General features: G+C 55.5%; 2 protein-coding genes across 3 annotated transcripts in view; one reads left to right on the top strand and one right to left on the bottom strand.

The window, feature by feature from the left end:
* FAM131A (family with sequence similarity 131 member A) overlaps nucleotides 1–5461 on the top strand; it is a 7863-nt gene extending 2402 nt beyond the window's left edge. Inside the window, exons 3-7 of the mRNA XM_027875310.1 lie at nucleotides 383–525; nucleotides 1520–1613; nucleotides 2801–2983; nucleotides 3164–3292; nucleotides 4910–5461. Of these exons, the coding sequence (XP_027731111.1) occupies nucleotides 1544–1613; nucleotides 2801–2983; nucleotides 3164–3292; nucleotides 4910–5379 (852 nt within the window). The 5' untranslated portion in view covers nucleotides 383–525; nucleotides 1520–1543 and the 3' untranslated portion in view covers nucleotides 5380–5461. The remainder of the gene's footprint in view (nucleotides 1–382; nucleotides 526–1519; nucleotides 1614–2800; nucleotides 2984–3163; nucleotides 3293–4909) is intronic.
* Nucleotides 5462–7033: 1572 nt separating this feature from the next.
* CLCN2 (chloride voltage-gated channel 2) overlaps nucleotides 7034–22801 on the bottom strand; it is a 22144-nt gene continuing 6376 nt past the window's right edge. For both annotated transcript variants that reach the window (XM_027875313.1, XM_027875311.1), the window contains 14 exons: nucleotides 21504–21588; nucleotides 20937–21092; nucleotides 19072–19141; nucleotides 18445–18555; nucleotides 17270–17483; nucleotides 15974–16107; nucleotides 14236–14408; nucleotides 13303–13420; nucleotides 12984–13057; nucleotides 12738–12797; nucleotides 12514–12556; nucleotides 12321–12421; nucleotides 7802–7888; nucleotides 7034–7624 (listed from right to left, as the gene is read on the bottom strand). In XM_027875313.1, coding sequence (XP_027731114.1) covers nucleotides 7430–7624; nucleotides 7802–7888; nucleotides 12321–12421; nucleotides 12514–12556; nucleotides 12738–12797; nucleotides 12984–13057; nucleotides 13303–13420; nucleotides 14236–14408; nucleotides 15974–16107; nucleotides 17270–17483; nucleotides 18445–18555; nucleotides 19072–19141; nucleotides 20937–21092; nucleotides 21504–21588 — 1621 coding nt within the window. In that variant the 3' untranslated portion in view covers nucleotides 7034–7429. The remainder of the gene's footprint in view (nucleotides 7625–7801; nucleotides 7889–12320; nucleotides 12422–12513; nucleotides 12557–12737; nucleotides 12798–12983; nucleotides 13058–13302; nucleotides 13421–14235; nucleotides 14409–15973; nucleotides 16108–17269; nucleotides 17484–18444; nucleotides 18556–19071; nucleotides 19142–20936; nucleotides 21093–21503; nucleotides 21589–22801) is intronic.

Below are 22801 nucleotides of genomic sequence, written 5' to 3' on the forward strand. Positions count from 1 at the left end.
CAGGCAGGCAGGCAGGCAGGCAGGCAGGCAGGCAGCAGGCACCTCGATGTTTGTAGGCTTTTTATCTGGGACAGGTGAGCAGAGAAATTGATAGAGGGATGGAATTGGGAGTCAGAAGGTTTGGTTTCAGTGGGGGTAGAGGGAGTGATAGTGAGGTGAGGCATTCCATCGGGGAGAGGAAGCCAAAAGGGGACTGGAAAAAGGGTCTTTCAGTGCTCAGGAGACCTCTACAGGGCTCTCTTTTGGGACGAGAGGAGACAAGGTCTGTTGGCTGTCTTCCTAAAGGTGAGGTGGAAAGATTGATGTGGAGGCATTTAGGAAAGCTGGAAAAGAAGACTAGGAGAGATGTCCTGGCTGATCAGCCCTTGTCCTCTCCCTGTAGTGGCCGCTGACCCCAAGTGGGGTGTGGAGTGGATAGAGCTGCCGAGAGGCCTGGGGCTGGCCCCTCATCGACCTGCAAGGACCTTGCTTGGGTGGAGCCGACCCTCCTACCCGCCATCTGTGGACAGCCAGGACTTATCGCAGGTGCCGTGTTCCTTCTGTTTGGGGGTGGGGTGGGGGTGGAGTGGGGGGAAACGGGAGATGGAATCGGGGGTAGAGGAACCATTTCTTCCTGGTGAGTGAGGTTCCTGCAGCCCTGTAAATTCAGACCTCCTCCTTTCTTTTCCTTTCCTTTCATCCCTCTTCCCCTCCCCCATCCTTTGATTCTCCCCCTTCCCCACAAATACAAGGGTACCTTTCTTGGCAAATGTCTTATCCCAGACCCCACGCCCCCGCTCCTGGCATGCCAGCCCCACCAGGGCTGACGTCAGTGCATCCCTGATGGTATCCGGGGAGACTGTTCCATGGTGATCTGTTGCCATGGAGATGTACACCTTGTCTCAGGCAGGCGGCAACTGGGAGCCCTGGGAGGGAACACGAATGGGGTTAGTGTCAGGCCTAGGGGATGGGAAGGATCAGTGAATTCCTTCCCCCCTCTCCCCCGCAAGGTCCTCCATTGGGCCTTAGGGCTCTGGGTCACCGTGGAGGCCACCGGTGCTGTCCAGGTGCTAAGTAAGCCATGTCAGGGGCCAGCCAGCCTTGGGGATGGGGGCCAGGTGCCAGGTGGGGCTGGGGGTGGAGTACCCCGAAGTGTGAAGTGGACAGTTGGCTGGGTGTGAGAGCTCAGGGACGTTCCCCGTTGAACTCTGCTCTAGTCCTATCCACTTGGAGAGAATGCACCTAGAGCTCTTGGCAAACCTTCCTGAGGACATTTTTATGAACGTACGTTGTTACTATTATTGTTTCTCAGAGAAGCCCTTGTCTCCCCCGCCAACCAGCCTTCCTCCCTGGGTGACCTTCTTCCTCTGCCAGTGACCGATGCCTTGCAGGACCAGTCCTACTTGGGCCAAACCTGAATTTCAACCTTGGTCCTTTGATTCTTCCCAGAAGCATGGGAAGATGGGTGCTGCCAGGGAGTACCCTAGAGGGGGAGGAGGAGCAAGCTGACCGTCCAATGTGCTGGCTCTCCCCTCCTCAGGTGAATGTTGAAGACACTGTCGAAATGCTTCCCAAGTCCCGGAGAGCACTCACCATTCAGGAGATTGCCGCACTGGCCCGCTCTTCCCTGCACGGTATGGACCTTCCTCATCCCCTCCCTCCCACCCCTCATTCCAGCTCCCACAGAGCTCAGACTCAACATTGTGGGGCATTAGAGCTGGAAAAGACCATCTAGGCCAGCCAGCTAGGCCAAGAATTCCTCTCTACACTGGTCACAGAATCTCAGCTAAAAGGCAACCCGGAGGGCATTTCATCTGGCCTGTGCCTCATTAAGAACCTGCTCTCCAAGGTGCCCTCCAGGTGGTCCTCGGGACTCCTGAAGAGTGGCTGTGCCCACACTGTGTGCCCTGCTCTCTCTCTCCCCCATAGAGGACGGCTCTAACTCCTGAGCGTGGTGACCATTCTTTGCCTTGGTCATTCCTCGCCTGTGTTCTAGGGACGGTTTATGTGTGATGCCCACCACAGAGCTATTTCAAGGAGCGTGCTTTGTACATGGTGAAATGCTGCAGAAATCCTTCCTGTTCTTCACTGTTTCTTCCCAAATGCTTCTGAGACCTTCCTTCCTCCCTTTTTTTGGATGAACCGGAGGCTCCTTCATGTAAACAGGCAGACATATGTGCGTGGATGTGTGCACACCCACTGCCTCATGGTGCATTGGGAAAAATGCTGGATTTGGAGTCAGAGGACCTGGCTAGGATTCTCAGCTCTTCTGTTTCCTCCCTGTGTGACCTTGAACAAGTTACTGAATGACACAGGGCTGTAGATCGGGGGCTGGAAGACACCTAAGAGGACATATAGTTCAACCTCTTCATTTTACAGAGGAAGAAACTGAGGCCCAGGAAGGGGAGGGGTCTTGCCTAAGGTCACAAGGGTAATAAACCTTAGAGGTGGGATTGGAACTCAGGTCCATTCCATTGTGCCATGCTGCCTATATTATCACCATTTTATTTATCTGGGCCTCAGTTTCCCCATCTGTAAGAGAAAGGGGTGGGTGCAACTATTTGACCTTTGAGGTCCCTTCAGCTGTAAGTTTATGATCCTATCACATCTCTAAGTCTCAGTTTCCCTTTCTGGCTCTAGATCTATGATGCTCTGACCTCTTTGAGCCTCAGTTTCCCCATCTGTAAGACGAGGGGGTCAGACCTCTAATGTCCTTTCCAGCTCCAGTAACGATCCCGTGTTGGACGAGTGCCTCAGACTCCCCTGGGAGTATTTTCCTGGTATGCTCCCCTCACCGAGGCCCCCTCTCCTCACCCCTTAGGAATTTCCCAGGTGGTGAAGGACCACGTGACAAAACCTACTGCCATGGCTCAGGGCCGAGTTGCCCACCTCATCGAATGGAAGGGCTGGAGCAAGCCTAGAGACTCCCCTTCTGCCCTGGAATCTGCCTTCTCCTCCTACTCAGACCTCAGCGAAGGGGAGCAGGAGGCTAGGTTCGCCGCAGGCGAGTGCCGGGGCAGGGAGGGGGTGGGGTGGGGCAGGGGGTGGCCCTTCCTCTTGGGGCGGCTACCTCCCTCTGGGCTTTCCCATCTCGCGCCCCACCCCCACCCCGGCCTCCTCCTCTCAGTTTGATGTTCTGATGAACCGTGGTGCTTCCCCCCCACCCCCCACCCCCTGACCCCAGGGGTGGCAGAACAGTTCGCTATCGCTGAAGCCAAGCTTCGAGCGTGGTCCTCTGTGGATGGGGAGGACTCCACAGATGAATCCTATGATGAGGACTTTGCTGCTGGAGCTGACAGCCCTCAGTCTACAGGTAGGCAAATAATAATAATAATAATAATTCCCCTTCCCTTTGGCCTTTGGAGTCAGAGGGCCTGGATTCAAATTCACCTTGACTGCCTCAGTTTACCCAGTTGTAAAATGGAGGCATTAGACCAGATGCCCTCTGTGGTGCCTTTCAGCTCCAGAAGTCATTTCCTAAGTCGCTTCTCTCGTAACCTCCCTGGGCCTCGGTTTCCCCCTCTGTAAACCGAGGGGCTTGGGCTAGATGGCCTCCGAGGTCCCTTGAGCTCTGCCTTTGTTGCCCCTCTGGTCTTTGCTGCCACTTTGGTATTCCTTCTGCCCCTGGGCTGCTGCTCCATGTGATGGGGGGCTGCTCCTTGGGGGGAGGACTCTGTCAGCCCCCGGAAGGATCATGGGATTCCATCGAAGGAACTTGGGGGGGGGTGTGAGGGGGGAATATTTATCTTGGAGAAAAGAAGCCTGAGAGAATGGCTGCGATGCAAAGAATAGCGTAGGTAGACCGGCAGAGAGGCAGATTTGGTCTGAGTGTCAGGAAGAACTCGCTAGGAATTAGAACTCGGACCCCGAGTTCTGCGTCCCTGGAGGCTGAGTTGTGAAGCCAGCTGGAGGGCCCCCTTCTGAGGATCTGGGGCAGGGCCCTTCCACCTCGAGTGTTCGATGATTCTATGGAGTGTGGAGCAGACATGAGAGGTACCGTGGAGGGGGAGAGCCTCCCTCAGAGGCAGGGAGACCCACGTTCAGATCCTTCCTCTGACACGTGCCAGCCGCACTTCCGTCCCTAGGCGAGCTGCTGAACCCCGCTGTCCCTCAGTCACCTTTCTGAGGCTATAAATGGCAGGACAGCAGCTGATTTCACTGGATGGAGGGCATTTCCTAACTAGGTCCAAACCCCTCCCTCCCACCCAGGTGGAGCTGAGAGGGCTGGGCCCTCTTCCCTCTAGGAAGCAAATCACTACATTTCCCGTGCCTCAGTTTCCTCATCTGTAAAATGAGGAGGTTGGATTTAATGGCCTTCCCCGTCCCTTCCAGCTCCACGTCTATGACTCTAAATGGTCAGTTCGGGAATTGTGCTCCCCCACAGCCCCTTGCCAAGTCCTCCCAAAGCCCAGAAATTTCTCTGACCGTGGCCTTCACTCAGAGGCCTCTCTTCCCTCTGTGAAGGGTCTGGCTAAGTTCCTCCCCTCCCCCCTCCTCCCCTCTCCTCTCCCCCCCTCGCCTCCGGGGCAGGCTGCATGCCAGGTGGCTCCAGCTGAAAACTGGGATATGCAGCTCCGGACTGAGCTGGGGGAGGCGGGGGGGGCCCGGGCAAACAGGAAGAGCGCCCCGCTGAGCGTGGCCGCCCGAAGCTCGGCCGCCCCGCATCGCTCGCCCCCGCCAGCCTCAGCTCGCAGGCGGCCAAGCCTTGGCAAGGTGGGCCCCGGTTCAGCCGGGGTTCCTCAGCTGGGGCCAGAGACCGCGGTCCCGGATGCGCTCTCGGGCTTTGCTCCTTTCTTCACCGGCCCTGCCGGAGCCCCCTCCCGCAGAAGGGCCCGCCCTTCTGGGTGTCGCTCCTGCCTTTTCCTTCTGCCACTCGACTCCGCGCGCCAGGGCCGTGCGCGGCTGATTGCTTTGTCCTCCTGTCCTCCAGACGTGGCTGGGCAGCTGGGGCCGCATCTCCAGGACCTCCTCACGGGGCGGCGCTATTCACGACCCTTGCGCCAAGGCTCCTGCGATCCGGAGAGCGATTCGTCGCAGACCGTGTCTCCAGAGACGCTGTGCTCCAGCCTCTGCAGCCTGGAGGACGCGCTGCTGGGCTCCCCGACCCGTCTGGCCGCCAAGCTGCTAACCGAAGAGCTTCTCCTCTCCAAACTGCCCCCAAGCAGGGAAAGTGCCTTCCAGAGCCTGGGCCCCCTGGAGCGCCGGGACTCGCTCTATTCTGTGTCCTACACAGAGTCCTGCCTGTCGCCCGCCGAGGATGAGTCCATAGCCTGCAAGGACTGCCAGCCGCTGTGCCCCCCAGCCGGGGGCAGTTGGGAGTTGCGGCGGAAAGTGTCTGACGTGGCCTCCTCCGGGGTGGTGTCCCTGGAGGAGACCGAGGCTGAGCCTGAGGAGCAGTGAGCGCCGTGGCGGCCGGTGGCACGCTTCCCTTGGCCTTGGCCTTGGCTGGGGGGCAGGGCCCTCCACGCCCTGGCCCAGCTCGGGCCCACCTACAGTGGGGGAGGAGCCCCAGTGCCCCGATGGCTCCCAGGCGGCTCCTGCCCCTCTATTGTCTGTTTTGCATGAAAGTGTTTGGAGAGGAGGCAGGGGCCAGGGGCCCGGGACGCATGTTCTGCCCCAACTCCCCCCGGGGTGTGCCAGGGGCTGCCCGGGACCCCGTGAGGCATTGCTCCAGCTGGGGCAGACAGTAATGTCCGTGTTCTTAAACAAGACAAAACAACAAGTCGTTACACGTACCTCCTCTTCACCTCCATCCTTCCCCAGAGAGAGGTGACCCCCCCAAGGGGGGTGCTTCTCGCCACTGGGACTATTCTATAGGAGAGAGGGAAGGCGCTCTTCTCTCCACTCTCCTTCCCCGTGCTCCTCCCCAGCCCCCTGCCCTCATTCTCTTCTTTGTCACCTGTCACTCCCGCCCGCCTCCAAATGCTGTGCTTGAGTGAGTGAGCACCGGCCACAGCTGGGTGGGCTCCCTCCTTCCCTCCCGGCCTCTGGCAGCTGGAGGGTTGAGTCCTCGGACCGAGGGCCCCCGGCCCAGCTGGGTTCGTGTTGTGCCATGCTCTGTGCTTGGAGGCTGTGCGTCTCCTCATCTTTGCTAAATCTTTCCCCCAAAGAAATGGGGTTTCTGGTCTATTCTTTCAGTCTTGGCCCTACCTTGGAGGGGGAGGCATGGGAATTGAAGAAAACAAGCCACCTGTCTTTCCTGCCGGCTCTCCTCTCCTTTCCTCCTCTCAGTCGTAGAGACAGCATGGTACAGGGGGAAGCATCCCGAATCTGGAGTCAGACAACCTGGGTTCAGATTCTGCCTTTGATGTTTACTTCCTGTATGACCCTGGCCAAGTCATTTCACCCCTGGGCCTCAGTTTCCTCCCATGTAAAATGAGAGGGTTAAACTAAATGGATTTTCTGCTCCCTCCCGGTTCTAAATCTGGATTTCATGATTTCTTCTCTGCCTGTATTTCCTTTTCTTTGACTCTGTCCCCTCCCTCCACCACCTTCCCTGCCTCCATCCAGTTTTATACCCTGGTTAGTTAGGCCCTGGCTCCTATTCTCCTGTCCACTTTCTTCTCATTTCCTCTTTCCCCTGTATTGGGTGCGCCCTGGGGATGGGGACCGGGGGAGCAGCCCCCTTGTACCTCCTCTTCCTCCTGTCCCTCCCATCTTCCATCACTGAATAGTTCCAGCACACGGAACTGGGGGAAAGCTGTGTGTGGTACGTGCAGGACAAACTCCCAGACCAGGAAACTTCACCGAGGGTCCTAGGAGGGCAGGGGTTGGAAGGAGTGAAATCCTGTCTCCGAGGGCTAGAGTTGGGCCACGAGTGGCTGGAGGCTTAGCCAGTTGAGAGGGTATATCCTTGGGGAAGGGTGATCATCTCTCAGAGATCCCGGGAAAGGTAGACCTGAGCTTGGGCTCCCATCTGGAGCCTGGGTCAGGGCATCACTGGTAGGTGTCCAAGGATGGAGCCCTTGAGGATGTCGGCAGACCAGGCCCTGGAGGCATGAAACTGAGAGTGTGGCCAGGGTAAGGGCACGGGGACAGACATTCCAGGCTTGAGTGGTTCTATTAGGGGTTTATTTTGTTCTATTTAAGACTCTGTTTTATTAAATTAATATAAAAATTTTGTAAAGCTCTATGTACATCTGGTCCCCGGAGATCCCAGGATGTCCCCCATTCCAGTCCTCTTCTATAGGAGAGGAGCAGCATCTGGGCAGCCCAGGTCCCTCCTCTGCCCTGCAGAGTCCAAAAGCTGCCCAGATGCCAGGCAGGAGATACCCGGGGTGCAGCTGGCAGCTCCGGTCTGGAGGGGAGGGGTGGGCACCTCCCTGGGAGACCTCCAGGGCTGGTGCCTGCCTGCTTGGTCCCACGGGTGTCCCAGAAGAGAATCTGGTTCCAGACTGAAGGCTCTAGGGGCAGGCCGGTGTCCGTGGTGTTGTGCATGTCCCTGCTGCACTCACTGACACTTGTCATCACTGTCTGAGGGGCTGCCTTCGTGGGGCGGGTTATGGCGGGCGCGCCGGCCCCATAGGGAATGCACCTCGGTGGTTTCCGTGTCGCTGCTGCTGGTCGCGCTGTCTCGGAAGCTGGCCAGCGGGGGCCTCACTTTCACACCTTGGGCCGTGACAGATCCCTCGATGGCTTTCCGAAGCTGGAAAGGGGACAGAGGGCCGGTGTAGGAGGGGAAGGGGGAGAAACAAGTGCTGCTTCTCAAGGCTGCCCCCTCGATACTCTGTCAGCTGAGACTGACTGGGGGCCAGTGGGGGTGGGGGGGTAAGGGGAACGGGAGAGCAGCCTTTGGCCTCCCTCCAGAAAAGCCTCCCCTCACCTCCTTCAGTGTGACGATGCCAATGAGCCGGCCGATGCTGGTGACGTAAGCGTGGTCCACTCCCAGCAGTGAGAAGATGGTGTGAGTCTGCAGGAAGGAACAGGAGAATCAACCTTGTTAGGACACTTGACCCAAAGGTTCCGCAGAAGGAGTCACCCGGAGTGCGAGGAGGCCCACAGGGTGCTGGCGGAAGGACTCAGGTGTCCATCCTGGCCTCACAGACCACTCCAGCTCCCCCATGTCTCCATCTGGAAGATCTTTATGGAGAGATCAGAGCCAGGAGCTCAGACCTGGAGAAGGAAGGCCTGTCTGGGCCACAACCTCTCAGACTCTTAGAAAACCAGCTCCACTGCACTATGGTCAGAAAATGGGTCCTTCTGTCCAGTCTTTGTCTCACAGGCTACAATCTAGCCTTGTTTCCACTGTTTTCCTTAGGGGAAATGTCTTTTCATTATGAGATTTTCTTTACTGGTGCAATCCTATAGCCTTATTTTCTTGTTCTTTAATCTTTTCTCTCATGGCTCCTATCTCATTATCATTCATTCAGTCATTCATTCAACTAGCATTTTATTGAAGTCTTAACAATCTGCTGGGCACTGGGATGGGGGGGAAGGTGGCAATATCTGTTTCCCTCTGGACTTATCTGCTCTTTTTTTTTTCTTAATACAGCCTTTGTCAACAAGGATGTGAGGCCTTGGGTGAATCATTTGTGTTTTCTGGGCCTCAGTTTCCTCCACTGTAAAATGATGGGGCTGGATGGAGGAAGAAAGCTGTCTTTGTCATAATAGAAGCCTGGAGTCAGGACCGCTCCAGGGGTCACACAATCCCCGAAGCTTCCAGCTAGAGGGGACCTCTGAGGTCACCTGGCCCGACCCATACTCCACAAACAGCCATCCAGCCTCTGCTCACAGCCCTCTTGAAAGGGGCACCCACCACCTTTTCAGGCAGCACAGTCCCCTTGGGGGCAACTCTCATTGTCAAGAAGCTTTGCCCAACATCCACCCCAAATTGATTTCTTGGCAGCTTTCTCCCATTTATTGCTCCTGGTTCTGCCCTCTGGGGCCAAGCAGAAGAAAGATTATATATATATGTATATATATATATATATATATTTTTTTTTTGCTGCTTCTATAGGATAGCACTTCAAATGCTTGATGGCATCTCTAAATCTCCAGGCTAAATAAATATTGCCATTTCTTTTGGCTGATCCTTCTACAGCTTTAACTTGAGACCCCTCAATATTATGGTCACTCCTCTGGATACCCTCTAATAGACACTCTTTAGGATACCACTGGTGCCCTGAACCAAACACAACACTCCAAACAGTGTCTGAGTAGGGAAGACGAATGGTGTCCATATCCTCTCTCTAGTCCTTGATACTGCATTTCCGTTAATGTTGTGTAAGATTGTATGAGATTTCCCCCCTCAGCTTCCATATCATATCGTTAATGTATATTGAACTTATGGTTTGCTAAAACCCAGAGATCAATTTTTTTTTACCCCCAGATCTTTCTATGCTATCTAGCCATGCCTCTCACATCTTTTATTTGTGAAGTGTTTTTTTTTTTTAAAACCCAAATGCAGGACTTTTCCCTTATCCCTATTGAATTTCAAGTTAATAGACTGCCTCTGGCAGCCACCTGAATCCCTGGGCTTGGGGACAGTCTGTAGACTTTGGAGGTGGCCATGATGCCAGGCTCCCAAAAAGGACAGTGGAACAGGAGGCAGGAAATACGAGCTCTGGCCCTGACTCAGCATTTATTAAATGCCTACTGTGTGCCAGGCACTGTGCTAACCACCAATAGTGATACGAAGGGCAGATAGCTAGGGCTTGAAAGTTTACACATCTCAGTGGAGGAGAAAGCATGGGAGAACCTGGGTTCAAATTCTGCCTCGGATGAGAATTCCCTGGGTGACCTTGGGCATGTCATTTAATGAGTCTGAAAACAAACAGCCCTGGACTAGGTGGCCTTGGAGGCCCCTTCCGCCTAAGGATCTAGGATCCTTTGATGCTTTGTGGTTTATCCTCTCTGAGCCTCAGTTTCCTCTTCTGTAAAATGAAGGCCTCTGGGGTTGATTCTGCCTTAGAGTTATGATGCTAAGTCTCAGCCTCAGTTTTCTCTTCTCTAAAATGGCAATAATAACAGCATCGACTTCCCAGGGTTATTGTGAGGATCAAATGAGATGATATTTGTAAAGGGCACACAGTAGGTACTTAATAAATGTTTGTTTCCTTCTTTTACCTTTCTGAGCCTTGGCTTCCTCATTTGCAAATTGAGAGGGTTGGATTTGACGTCCCTTCCAATGTCCCTTCCAGCTCTGGACCCGTGACCCTATGAACCTAAAACTTCTCCATGTGGTAGCTACTATGGGTTTTATCATCCCCATTTTACAGACAGGAAAACTGAGTCTCCGAGGGGGAGGTGATTTGACACGGCTGTCTCCCCACTCCAAGTCTAGCACTCTGTCCAGGATGACATGTGGCCTCACTTTTTCAGGTTTCCATTTCTGGCTTATAAGATAGCATCAATAAGGCTGCCAATGCCCACCCCTGAAAGTGTTTGGAGGCAGCGTGGTACAGGGGGAAAAGGCATTGGCTGTGGATGTGGGTTCAAATCTTTGGACGTTATTTGGGTGATCTTGGGTGAGTCACTTAACTTCCTTGGGGGGCCTCAGTTTACTCACCAGTAAAATGAGGCAGTTGGACTACATCGCTTGTGAGGGACGCGTGCACTCCTCCAGTTACCTGACACTACGAGTGAGGCTGGTGATGGGGGAGGAGGAGCTTGGCCCCCAGGAGTCCTCATCTCGGCCTTCCCTGAGGCTTCCTGTGCTTGTCCCCTTCCTCTTTCCCCTTGGGCTCCCAAGCCTTCCCCCAGATGTTTGGGGACGGCGTGTCCATCCCCTTCCACCCAAGGAGGGGCAGCTTGTGGCCATGGTGGAGGCTCTGGGCATGGCGCCAAAGATCCGGCCCCAGGCCAGTGCCGGCCTCCACTTGCGAGGGGACTTTGAGCAAGTCACATTCCAGTCTGAGCCACAATTTCTCACCTGTAAAACAGGGACATGGCCTGTCTCCTAGGGGTGGGGTAAAGATTTTGTGGTTGAGGCGGTTCAGTCACGTATGACTCCCCGGGAGGTTTTCTGGGCAGAGACACTGGAGTGGTATGCCATTGCCTTCTCCAGCTCATTTGACAGATGAGGAAACTGAGGTAAACAGGGTGAAGGGACTTGCCCGGGGTCACACAGCTAGCAAGGGTCTGAGGCTGGATTTGAGCTCAGGTCTTCCTGACTCCAGGCCCAGCTCTCTGTACGTGATGGTGCCGCCTAGCTGCCCGTGAAGAGCGTTCTCTGTGAACTAAAAGGTGGCCCCTTCCTCGCTGCCTGGGCTAGCCGGCCGTCAGCGGGGTTGAGGCCTCCTATGGGCTTGTCCCAGAGTCTCCCAACCCCCTTCTCATGGGACTGTTTGTTCCCTAATTTAGTGTCCTCGGGCTCAGGGACTGGAAGGAGCCTTCCTTAAGTCTTATCCAAACCGCCCATTTGACAGGGGAAGAAACTGAGGTTTGGAGAGAAGACTTCATTGGCCTGTGTGGGATTTGAATGGACGACCTCTGCCTCCCCGGTCCCATTCTTTTTTGGCTCTTGTTTCTTCCTGGGCTTGTGGGCCCCAAGGAGTCTGCCTCGTATTGTTGGTGCTTTCTTGGCCTCTCTGTGTAAGCTGGATGCCTCCATCCTTTCTGTCAAGTCTGAATGGAGCTGGCATCGGGGCCAGTCCCACTGGCAGCAGCTTCCTGCCCTCCTCCTCCTCTCCTCCCTCAGTTTCTGCCCATTTGGCCCCCAAATGTTGCCAGGGGCGTGGCTGAGGGCAGCCCGTGTCCTTGCGGAAGAAGCTGACCGGAGTGCCCTGCTCCATTCCTGGCCACTCGTCGGGAAGAGGCTTGTCCGGCCTCTCCCAGAGGACTGTGCTAGGGAAGGGGCACGCTTGGGCCACATGGCCAGCCCCTCTGTGGTCTGATCCACTGTCACAACCTCTGGGCCCTCTCTCCTTATCTAACTTTTCTGGGTGGGCCCCCTGTACCCCCAGCCCAGGATCTGTTCCCGTGGGTGTTCAAAGCTGTCCATCCTCTCTCCCTGGGCTTGCAGCAGCCTCCTGGCTTTCTGGCAGCGCCTTCTCTCCCTCCCTCCCTCTGGTCTCTGACTCTGGACCCAACTTCCTGGCCTTCCCCCAGCTGCTTTCCCCCCCTTTGTGGTTGCCTCAGTGCTGAACCCTGTGGGCTGAATGCATCCCGCACAAAAGCCTCAGCAGGCATCCTAGCCTAGGAGGGGCCGGGCCTGCCCCACAGGGTAGCCTGCAATGTCCCTTCCAGCCTGATCTGTCCATAAGCCCCTGTGGACCAAGTCTGGGGCCATGTAATATGAGAGCGAGCACTGGAGTTGGAGGTCAAGGACCTGGGTTCAAATCCTGTCCTTGGCCAAATCCTCCTCTTTAAGAAGTCGCAGGTCCTCCCAGCTTGAATCCTACCTTGTGCAAAGACGTTCTCTCTACTAGCTGGAAAGGGGCAGGGTCAATCTTGCAGTCACTAAAATTCACGGGCTCGTCTAGTTGCTGTTCCTCCCATTCCGGGGGGGGGGGGGGGGGGGGGGCGGGGGGGGGGGGGGCGGCCGGGGGGGGGGGGGGGGGTGCGGCTCCAGCCTGCCGGGCATGCGAAAGACCCTCACCTCTGCTGCGGTCATCTCTACATCCAGGTCTGAGTCACTCTGGAAGAGGAGAGAAGATGGGGGCAGGATTGGTCACTGCGCGGTGGAGGGAAGGAAGCCCCCGCTGCAGATCCCCTGCCCTCCCCGAGCCTAGGGCCTTGGGTTGGGGATGGGGGAGAGGAGGGCTGGAAGGCAAAGAAGAGGACAGGACGAGGAGGGGGAGGAGGCGGCAGGCACTTACCGCCACGGAGATGCGGACCCTCTTCAGCTTGCGTTTTTCGCATGGTTCCGACTTTTCCAACTTGGTTAGAGCCAAACCAGAGAGAAGAGTGTTATGGGATGGGGGGGGGGGGGGGGGGGGAACACTGAGCCCCGGGAGCAGGGGGGGCAGCAGAGCTCAGGGGGAAGGAAGCACAGAGGTTAGACAGAGATGGAAGGGCTGGGCAGGAAGAGCAGGCAGAAGCGGTGGGGCAGGGGTCTGGGGTACCTCCGAGCTCCCCTCTGCTGGGGGGCTGGCGCAGAAGAGGCTCCTGAGGGCGATGCCAGCCGACTCGTGGACCCCTGCAGGCGAAACATGCCCCCGGTGAACGGAGAGGCCCCGGGCCCAGCGTGGGGGACTGACGGCAGCTCTGTGCTCCCAGGACCAGCCTTCCCCCTCTCTTACACGGTCTCCCTGGGACCAGCCCAGCGCGGCCACCGGGATGCAAGAGCGGCCAGGATTTGGACAAAGGCCACTGCCAAGGTGCTTCTGGGGTCGGAGGACGGGATTCGGTGCTGGTGGGGGAGGGCCAGGGACTAAGACTCACCAGAAGGGCTCTCCACCCCGGGACTGGAGGCATTGCTGGGCCCTCGTTTGAGGGCGGGCTTCAGCGGTTTTCGTGGCTGCCCCCGGGGGGGAGGGAGACCGGCTTCCTCTGAGCTCACCTGCAGAGGATCAGAGGAGCCTGGACCCGGGCCCGCAGGGGCCTCGAAACCCCAGCCCCCCGTCTACAGATGAAGGTATCTCAGAATCGGAAGGGTCGACGCTCTGAGGCCACCTGGTCCAGCCTGGCCCTGACCAACAATCTCCGAATGACGCGTGGCCGTTCAATCCTGCTCCAGTGACGGAGGTTTACCGGGAAAGACGGCCCCTCCTGTCCCGTTTGGGACGGCTTTCTTCACAGGCGCATTTAGAAATCTAGGACCGGAAGACCTCCGAGGTCATCTTGTCCCAACCTCTCAGTTTACAGTTGAGGAAACTGAGGCTGTTGGTTTTTGTTGTTCAGTTGTGGCCGGCTCTTCGTGACCCCATTTGGGGTTTTCTTGACAGAGATACTGGAGCGGTTTGCCATTTCCTTCTCCAGCTCATTTGACAGAGGAGGAAACTGAGGCCAACGGGGTTGAGTGACTTGCCCAGGGTCACCCAGCTAGTGAGTGTCTGAGGCCACATTTGAGCTCAGGAAGAGGAGTCTTCTTGATTCCAAGCCCAGCACTCCATCCATTTTGCTGCCTAACTGTCCCCAAATGAGGCCTAGAGAGGTTCCGAGTGTCTTGCCCCAGGTGCAAATGACAAAGGTAGGAATCAGGCCCCTGACCCCATATTCATCTCTCTTCTCACCGGATTGCCCAGTCTGCGTGTCTACAACTTCCACTGTTCTGTTCTCCCTCCCCGCCCCTACGTCCCCGCGGCCACGTGCCCCACGGAGAAGCTGAAGGAGTCGGCCTTTGGCCCTTCCCTCTCCCTGCTGGGCCTCACTCACCTGAAAGCGGACACCTGTCTCTGGGCGGTGGGAGTCCTCCTGTTCTGGAGGCGGAGAGGCCTGGGCAGCCCTCTGGTCCCGCTGGTACTGCCTGCGCCGGGCGGGGCTGAGCTGGGCACCGAGTAGTGCCACCACTTGGGAGCGCTCCATGGAGCCCAGCAGGATCATGGACTCTGGGGATACGAAGGCCTGTGAGCATGGCGGGGCCTCGCCAAGGGAGAAAGGGGGCTGTGGGCTAATGTTGGCATCCAATAGCTTAGATGTGTCCCTTACAGGTGATTTTTTCCAGTCCCTTCCCTATACAGGATAGGCACTCAGGCAGCAAGAGCTGAGACGATTTGCCCAAGAGGACAAACCGTAGCTAGAAGGGAGCTTAGAGGTCCAACTCTCTCATTCCATAGAAGAGGAAACTGAGGCTCCTTGGTCTAGAGGGACCCCCAGAGGCCACTCAATTCGACTCCTTGATTGTAAAAATGAGGAACACCGGGCCCAAAGAGGAGAAGGTGACGTTGGTGTCCCTTCATGCTGAGGACCGGACGGGGTTGTGACTGGGCCACAGTTACAGAACTCAAGCCCCTGACTCAGGATCCGGCATGAGGAACATTAGAAGTTTACACGGCTCTCCAGAGTCTAGCCCAGACCGGATCAAAACAGACAAAATAAATAAAAACACGGTCCTAAACGGATCACGTTAATGCGTGGTTTTGTGGACGGGCAGGGATCTGTTTCTATCTGAGCTGCTGACTTAGCCCACCTAGCTAAGCTTCTTGGCGTCATGGACTCCTGGGGGCTGCTCACGCCCATCGAGGCTTTCTCAAAATGACGCCTCTTAAATGCTTAGAATAAAATCCGAAGGATTAAAGAGGAAACCAGGCGTGTGGAAATACAGTTGTCAAGATACTTTAAAAAACAAACCAGCCCAAGTTCAAGTCCATGGACCCCAGGTTAAGAGCTCCTGGCTTAGCCCAGCTGCCTCATTCTTTGCAGATGAGGACGCTGAGGCCTGAAGCCATGAAGTGAGGTGGGCTTTGAGCCCAGGGCCTCTGACTTCCAGTTCTGCGCTCTTGCCACCGCAGCCCACGCAACCAGCTGGGCTCACGGCACAGACAGAAGTGTGTGCTCGCCGTGACTGGAGGCAGGAGGGGAGCCATTCTAACTTCACACCGGCCCTGGGGCTAGCCCCAGGCACCAACACGTCATGTCTCGAAGGTGGGCCTGGAAACAGGGCAGTGACTGGGCCAAGGTCTCATAGGTACCAAGTGGCAGGATTAGTATTCGAACCCTGAGTCCTTAGAGCTGAGACGAGTCTCAGAGGTCATCTGGTCCAACCCCACTATGAGATTTAGAGAAACGGAGCGACTTGCCCCGGGTTACGCAGCCGGGAAGCGTCAGAGGCAGGATTCTAACCCAGATCCTCCAGACCTCAAGACCAGCCCCTCAATCTACGACATCACTGTCTCCTAGAGAGAAGTGGTTTATCCAAGGCCACAGGGGTAAGAAGGGTCAGAGGTAGGATTTGAATCCAGGTCCTCTGATTTTGCATTTAGAACTCTACAATTGGTGGCCTGTTGTGGCCGGTGAAGTATCTCAATTAACAATACCACGAGCTACACGCAGTACTCTAGAAGCACCCGGTGTCCTTCATTTCTCTTCTCTACTATCACCGGGGCCATCTTGCTCCAGCTGGGACCCCAGGCCATGGGCCAGCCCCAGCTGCCCCACCCAGCCTTCCTTTTACCTGTGGACTCCACGAGCGCCAGGGTCCGGCTCTTGGTATGGTGCAACGCCATCCGAAGATCCCGGAAGGTGCTGCTCAAGGCAATGTGGGGCACATCCCGTACCATGATGTCCTCGACTCGAACCCGGTACCGCCTGGAAGACAAAGGGGACTGTGGGAGAGGCGGAGGCAGTGAAGCCACAAGACTGCTCGGTGCCGAGTGGGGAATCATAGCTCTAGAGCCGGGGGTGGGGGGGTGGGGAGAAGACACCTTGCAGACAATCTCTTCCCCCCCATTCACAGATGAGGAAACTGAGGCCCAGAGAGGAGAAGGAGCTTGTCCAAGGTTGTAGAGTGATGGGTGATATTCGAACCCTGGTTCTCTCACTCCTGAGCCGAGGCTCTTTTCAGAGCTCGCTGCCTTAACAAGGTCAATGCAGGTGTCAGGAACCTGCTGGAAACCTTGATAGCCGGGGGTAGGTGGGAGCTTTGCCCAGGAGAACGTAAGCTCCTTGAGGACAAGCACAGTCAGGTTTGCCTTTGCATCCCCAGAATCTAGCACATTGCCTGGCCCATTTTTCACCAGACTTTTACTGGTGAGGGGAACTCCCAGCAAGGAAATGCCTTCTACCAATGGGAGCGTGGAGAGCTGAAGGCATAGGTTCGTGGCTCCAGAGCGGGAGGGGACTTCCCAACTGCATCTTACAGAAAAGGACACTGAGGCCCAGGGACATGCGCACAGCCACACAGCCAATTTGTGTGAAGGTCAGCCTCGGACCTGGAGTCCTCATGACTATTCACTGTGCCATGTTGCTTTTGTATTGTTGGTGGCTGAGTTGGGTTGGAAAGGGGTCACCTAGCCTCGCAAAGACGGCTAATGGAAAGTATCTAAATTGTTTGGGGGGCTATTTGCAAGTGACAAGAGCCTAGGGAGGCAAAGGAGGGTCGCTGGGAGAGCAGCGGGCCCCCTGAGGTCCTCTGAGAGCCAGCACCATTTGGAGAGCGATTTCTGGAGTTAGCAGTGACCAGGGGGAGCTCACTTCCCAGCCTGGATCTCATAGGACGGGCCTGGGGTCTCAGTTGCCCTTGGGCAGGACACAAGAATAGGCTTTTTCACGAGGCAGGTTCAAAGTCACTGAGAGGTGGGAGGGAGGGAGAGGGTCATTGGAACTGACTCCCAGGATTCTGGGGTCTGGAACCAGAGGCGGACGCTGAGACATTGACGCCAGATTGTGCCCTTCCTGTCCTTCCCAGCCCCGTCTCTTCCTGCCCCTTCCTCAGCCCCACCCCCATCCCACCCAGCAGCCCCTTCCATACTGGTGCCGGCCCCAGCCCAGCTCAGGCAGATAGGGCAGCTTCTTGATGCGGATGATGCTGTCGTAGAGGGAGGGCTGCAGGCTCTGCGCTACAGCGTTGGCCAGGATCACAGCGATCATAACGGGCAGGATGTGCGCGATCTGGCCCGTCAACTCAAACACAATCACCGCCGTGGAGACGGTGTGGGTCACTGCCCCTGACAATGCTGCCGCACCTGGGGAAGAGCACCCACGTTTCTTGGGGGCAGGGCCCCGAGTTATAAGATTCCCACCCAACACCCGAGAGGCAGAGATCCCTGGGATGGGCCAGACAAGGGACCACTGCAGAGTGTAACCTTTTACAATAGGAAGTAAGGTAACCTTGAAGGCAAGGATTCCTTCCTTCCTTCCTTCCTTTCTTTCCTTTCTTCCTGCCTTACGTTCCTCTTCCTTCCTTTCCTTCCTCCCCTCCTTTTCTCTCTCTCTCTTTCTTTCTTCGTTCCTCCCTGTCTTTCTCCCTTTCTTTCTCTCTCCTTCCTTCTTTCCTTCCTTCCTTCCATCCTTCCTTTCTTTCTCTCTCTCTCTTTCCTTCCTCACTCCCTCCCTTCCTTCCCTCCTTCCTTTCTTTCTTTCCTTTCTCCCTGCCTTCCCTTCCTCTTTCTTTCTTTCTTCCTCCCTTCCTTCCTCCCTTTCTTTCTCTCTGTCTTCCTTCCTTTCTTCCTCCCTCCCTCCCTTCCTTCCCTCCCTCTTCCTTCCTTCCTTCCTTTCTTCCTTTCTCTCTGCCTTCCCTTCCTCTTCTTTTCTTTCTTCCTTCCTCCCTTCCCTTTCTCTTTCTCTCTCTTCCTTCCTTCCTTGCTCCCTTCCTTCCTTCCTTCGTTCTTTCCTTCCTTCCTTCCTTCCTGCCTTCTTTCCTTTTTGTACCTCCAGTGCCTCTCACAATGCAGATGCTCAATAAAGACTTGTTGATTGATTACTTGATGGAAAGCCTAAGAATTGAGTACTGTGGGTGGGAGAGGGCCTAGCACATTTGGGGCATCCCCATTCAGCTCTGGACACCTGGAGAGGTAGGAAGGCCTCTTTCTGCCAGCAGGTGGCAGCAGAGGCCAAGAACCCTGTGGCTGCTGCGGAGTTGGAGTGCGAGTTTCCCCAGGAGAGAAGCATTCCTAAGGGGCCTGGGTTCTGGTGTTTGGCTCTCACCGACCACAGCGTAGCCCCCGGGCACTATCCGATAGGTGCTGCTGTCTGTGTGAATCCCATCAGGGAACCAAGCGGCCATGCTCTCCCCAACCAAGCGCCCAAATGCAGCTCCTGGAAGAGAAGGTTTAGAACAAAAGCTCGGGGATGGGAAAGGGACAGAGAGAAGGTGACCCGGAAGGGAGCCCTAGGACAGTCCTGGCCAGATCCCGGCAGCCCTCAGCTCATGGCACCGGCTCTTAGGTTTCATGGCCACGGGACTGACAGCTGGAAGGGACTAGCCTCATCTTTTTACAGAAGAGGAAACTGAGGCACAAAGAGGGGTCGTTGTTGGAAAGGTCGCCAGAGGCCATCTAGTCCCACCACCACATTTTACAGATAAGGAATCAGACGCCCAGAGGGAGGAAGCAGCTTGTTTAAGGTCACACAGGGAGTAAGTGACAAAGCCCAGATTTGGAATAGAATCTTTTTTCCAAAGCCGACCCTCCTGTCACTGCATCACAGCTGCCCATATCCAACAATGAGAGAGACAGAGCAGACACAGCTTGGAAGGAAGGCATAGGCCAGGGAGGAGCCCCAGGCTGTGAGCTGTGGGGCTGGAGAGGTCAGCTAGCAGGTGACAGCACTCACCAATCACAAAGACGGGCATGAAGGCTCCACAGGGCACAGGGATGGTGGTGGCCAGAGCTGACATCCAGAACTGCAGAGAAGGAGGACAAGGGGGCATGCCCACGTCACCTCCCCCTTGGGTCTCTAGCAAGAGCCTCCCAGCTTGTTCCAGCCTCCAGTGTCTCCTGCCTCCAAATCCCAAGTGGCTTCATCATCACCATCATCATCATCTTCCTCACCACCACCACCATCATTATCATCATCGCTAGCACTTATATAATGCTTTAAGACTTACAAAGTGCTTTATATATATTAACTCATTGACCCTCACAACAACCCTGTAAGTGATATTATTATCCCCATACTACAGATGAGGAAACTGAGGAACAGAGAAACTAAGTGACTGGTCCTGGGTCACACAGTTGCTATATGTCTAAGGCAGAATTTGAAATCCTGACTTCAAGTCCTCTGTCTTATCAGCTACACCACCTAGATACCCCTATTAATGCCGGGATCAATCATAAAGGTCTCTATTTGGCATTTAAAGCCCTTCACAACCTCTCCTCTTCCTACCTTTCTGTTCTTCTTATGCTTGATTCCTCTCCACACATTCTAGGATCCAGGGTGGTCTCCTGGCTGCTCCTAGAACATGATATTCCATTCCCCATCTCTAAGCCTTTGCCCTGGCTGTCCTTCATGCCTGGAATGCCTTCCCTCCCCACTTCTCTATTACCCCCTTCCTGTAGAAGGCTTTTTTCTGTTTTCCTCAGATCCTAGTGTGTCTTCTTTCAGACTGTTTTCCTTCTTTTCTGTATATATCTTGATTATAACTTTTACCTAATAAAGTTTGCAAAGGAAACATGTGTGTGTGTGTGTGTGTATCTCCTAGTGATTTATAGAGCTGTCTCCTCTATGAAGACGTAAGCTTCTTGAGGGCAAGTTGATTGTTTTTCTTCTTTGTACCCCCAGCACTTTGTACAGTGTCTGGCACAGAGTAGGCACTTACTAGATGCTGGCTGGCTGCGTCACCCCCCAGGTGCCCTGGTACTGGCAGGTGGCTGGGGGCAGAATGCAGACTGTGCCCTGGGTGGGCACCTATGCAGACACCTGCTGGCTGGGTGACCCTGAGCAAGTCAACTAACCTTTCTCTGCCTCGGTTTCATAGTATTTGTGCCTACTTCATAGGCTTGTAGTGAGAAGCAAATGAGAAGACATATGAAATGCTTTTTAACCTCTAAAATGATATATAAATATTGGCTATTTATTATGATTGTTGTTGACTATTCTTGCCAGAAGGAGCTTCCTTAGCTCACTGACCTAGTTTTACCCACATTCTGTCTGGCCACCCCGAAAGGGCTGGGGGAGCCAGGGAGGAGGAGGCTCTAGAATTCAAGGGTAGGGAACCTGGTCTAGACTGTAACCCTGGCTCCCATTTCTGGGGTACTTTAAGACTGACAAAACTCTCCCTTCGTGATTGACTCTTGGTGTGATCCTCATTTTACAGATGAAGAAACTGAGGCTTGGGAGTTTATGTGACTTGCCCAACAACCCAGAGTCTGAGAGATGGGAGTGACCTCAGTTTCCATCCAGTGCAAGCCTCAGGGAGAGCAGCAACACTCCCTGAGCCCCGGAATCCTCACTGCAGGGGTCCTCCCCTGCCTACTTGAAGACCACCAGTCGGGGAAGCCCAGCATCTCCCAGGAGAGGCATAACTGTCTCATGTTCCCTTGGATCAGGCCTGAATTTGTCTCTTGGTAACTTCTGTCCCTGGCTCCTGGTTCTGCCTTCTGAAGTCAAGCGGGTAAGTGCCAAGAACTGAGATTTAAGACTCAGGGGGCTTGCTACCCACTCTGCCAAACTGTCCCGAGAGCAGAAAGGCCTCACACCTTCATGAGGATGAAGATGACAAGCGTGAGGAAGACGTTGGCACGTGGAGGGCTCCAGGCCTGGGAAGTGCTGGGCATCTCCAGGTCCTCTACGATGCCCTGGCGCACCCAGGTCCGGTTGTCGAACAGAGTGACCAGAGTCTCCTTCTGCGAGAGCTGAAGGTGGACAGGGTTATTTGGGCTGGAGAGACAAGTAGGGAGGAGGCCCCGGGGGCCCAGGAGACACGGTAGGAAGAAGACTGAGAGCTGAGTCTGGTAGGAGTGTTTGGAGCCCTATCTGAAGAGGGGGTGGGCACGGTTTTGGTCTCCAGAGAGTTGAATTTCCATTTTATCATGAGGTGGGAACAGAGGTGGGAGACTCTGGGAGTGGAATACTCCGTACACTGCTAGCTGTGGTTGACATGCGGGTCAGGTTCTCTGCACCACCTCTTTCCTCTTTTGTTCCTTGTTACAAGGGATGGCTCCTCAGGTGGGGGTGCAGAGAGGGGGATACTGGAAAACGAAGGGAATGTGAAAATAAAGGGGCCAGGACAGAATAAAGGGCAGGCCAGAGCCATGAAAAGTTACCTGTCCAGCCATGAACTGGCCAAAGCCAGGTGGGAAGGTCAGGGTGGAGATGAGCAGGGTCACGAGGGCTGGGAACAGCAGGCGCCTAAAGACAAGAGAAGTCAAGGCTGAGGGGATGGAAAGGCCGGGTTACCTTGCATCGCTGCAGCTGCCTTTGGGGCTGCTGATAGCAAAGGCCCTGGCACAGTCACCAGCTAGTCGAGACGCCGAAGGATCATAGAATTGGAGCTGCGAGAGGCCACTGAGGTCATTTTACCGACGAGTAACCTGAGGTCCAGAGAGGCTCCTAGAGCCAAGGACCTTACAGGCTGCCTATCCTCAACATCTCATTTTATAGATGGGGAAACTGAGGCCCGGAGAGGGGAGCCACACAATGGTGGTAGGGCATGGTCTCGCTGAGCCTGGCTACCTTCCCCCAGTGCTCTGGATGGACACCCCGGGCTGAGCCTCCTCCCACTTTCCCGAATGGCCCACGGGGGGAGGTTGCTCAGAAAGAGGTGCTTTCGTCCCTCTGTGATTCTCCGGCGAAGGTCAGGACCAGAGGGAAGCCACCTTTGTTTATTCAGATGCTGCGTACCATCGAGAGCTGCCCTCTCTGGCCCCCAGCGCTGCCTGGTGCCTGCCTCCTCTGGCCATCGTCCCTGCCTCTCCTGTTCTCTCCCCTCTTCTTCATTGCCCATCCCAAGCCAGAATGTCAAGCCGGAAGGGGCCCGAGAGCTCATGGGATCACCAGGATTAGGACCTGGGAGGTGTGCCGGAGACCCGCTGAGCCTCTGCCTCCTGGAGTCTCAGTTTGCTTGTCTGTATAATGGATGTTCATGAGGAGCAAAGAACAGTGTAGGCATAGCACTTCAACAGCCTTAAAGTTGAGGTGAGAATCTGCTCCGACTCTGCTGTCTTACAGAGGAAAACGAGGCCCAGCAGAGAAAAGGAACTTTGAACCCAGGACCCTCCTATATCACCAACCTCCCCAGCCCCGTCACCTTGTAGGGTGAAGGGACTGGGGGCCAGAGAGGTTGGACGATGAGGATCCCGGGGGCCAGGCTGCTTCCCCTCACTCCTTATGTGAGCAGGGCTCTCTCAGCCTGGAAAGGCTGTGGCCTGGCTTCTGCCCTCCTGCTGCTCTTTTGATGCCCTTTGTTCTCTGGGAGAGGGGGGACTGGTGTGATACAATGGAAGGAATCAGAGGACCCCAGTGTTCACATCCCCGTCTTTGACACTCCCTCTAGGACCTTAGGCAAACCATTTCACTGCCCTGGGCCTCAGTTTCCTCATCTGTAAAATAAGGCTTCCGAGGT

This window comes from Vombatus ursinus, unplaced genomic scaffold (assembly GCF_900497805.2).
Source record: "Vombatus ursinus unplaced genomic scaffold, bare-nosed wombat genome assembly UNPS02014808.1, whole genome shotgun sequence".
Lineage (NCBI taxonomy): Eukaryota > Metazoa > Chordata > Mammalia > Diprotodontia > Vombatidae > Vombatus > Vombatus ursinus.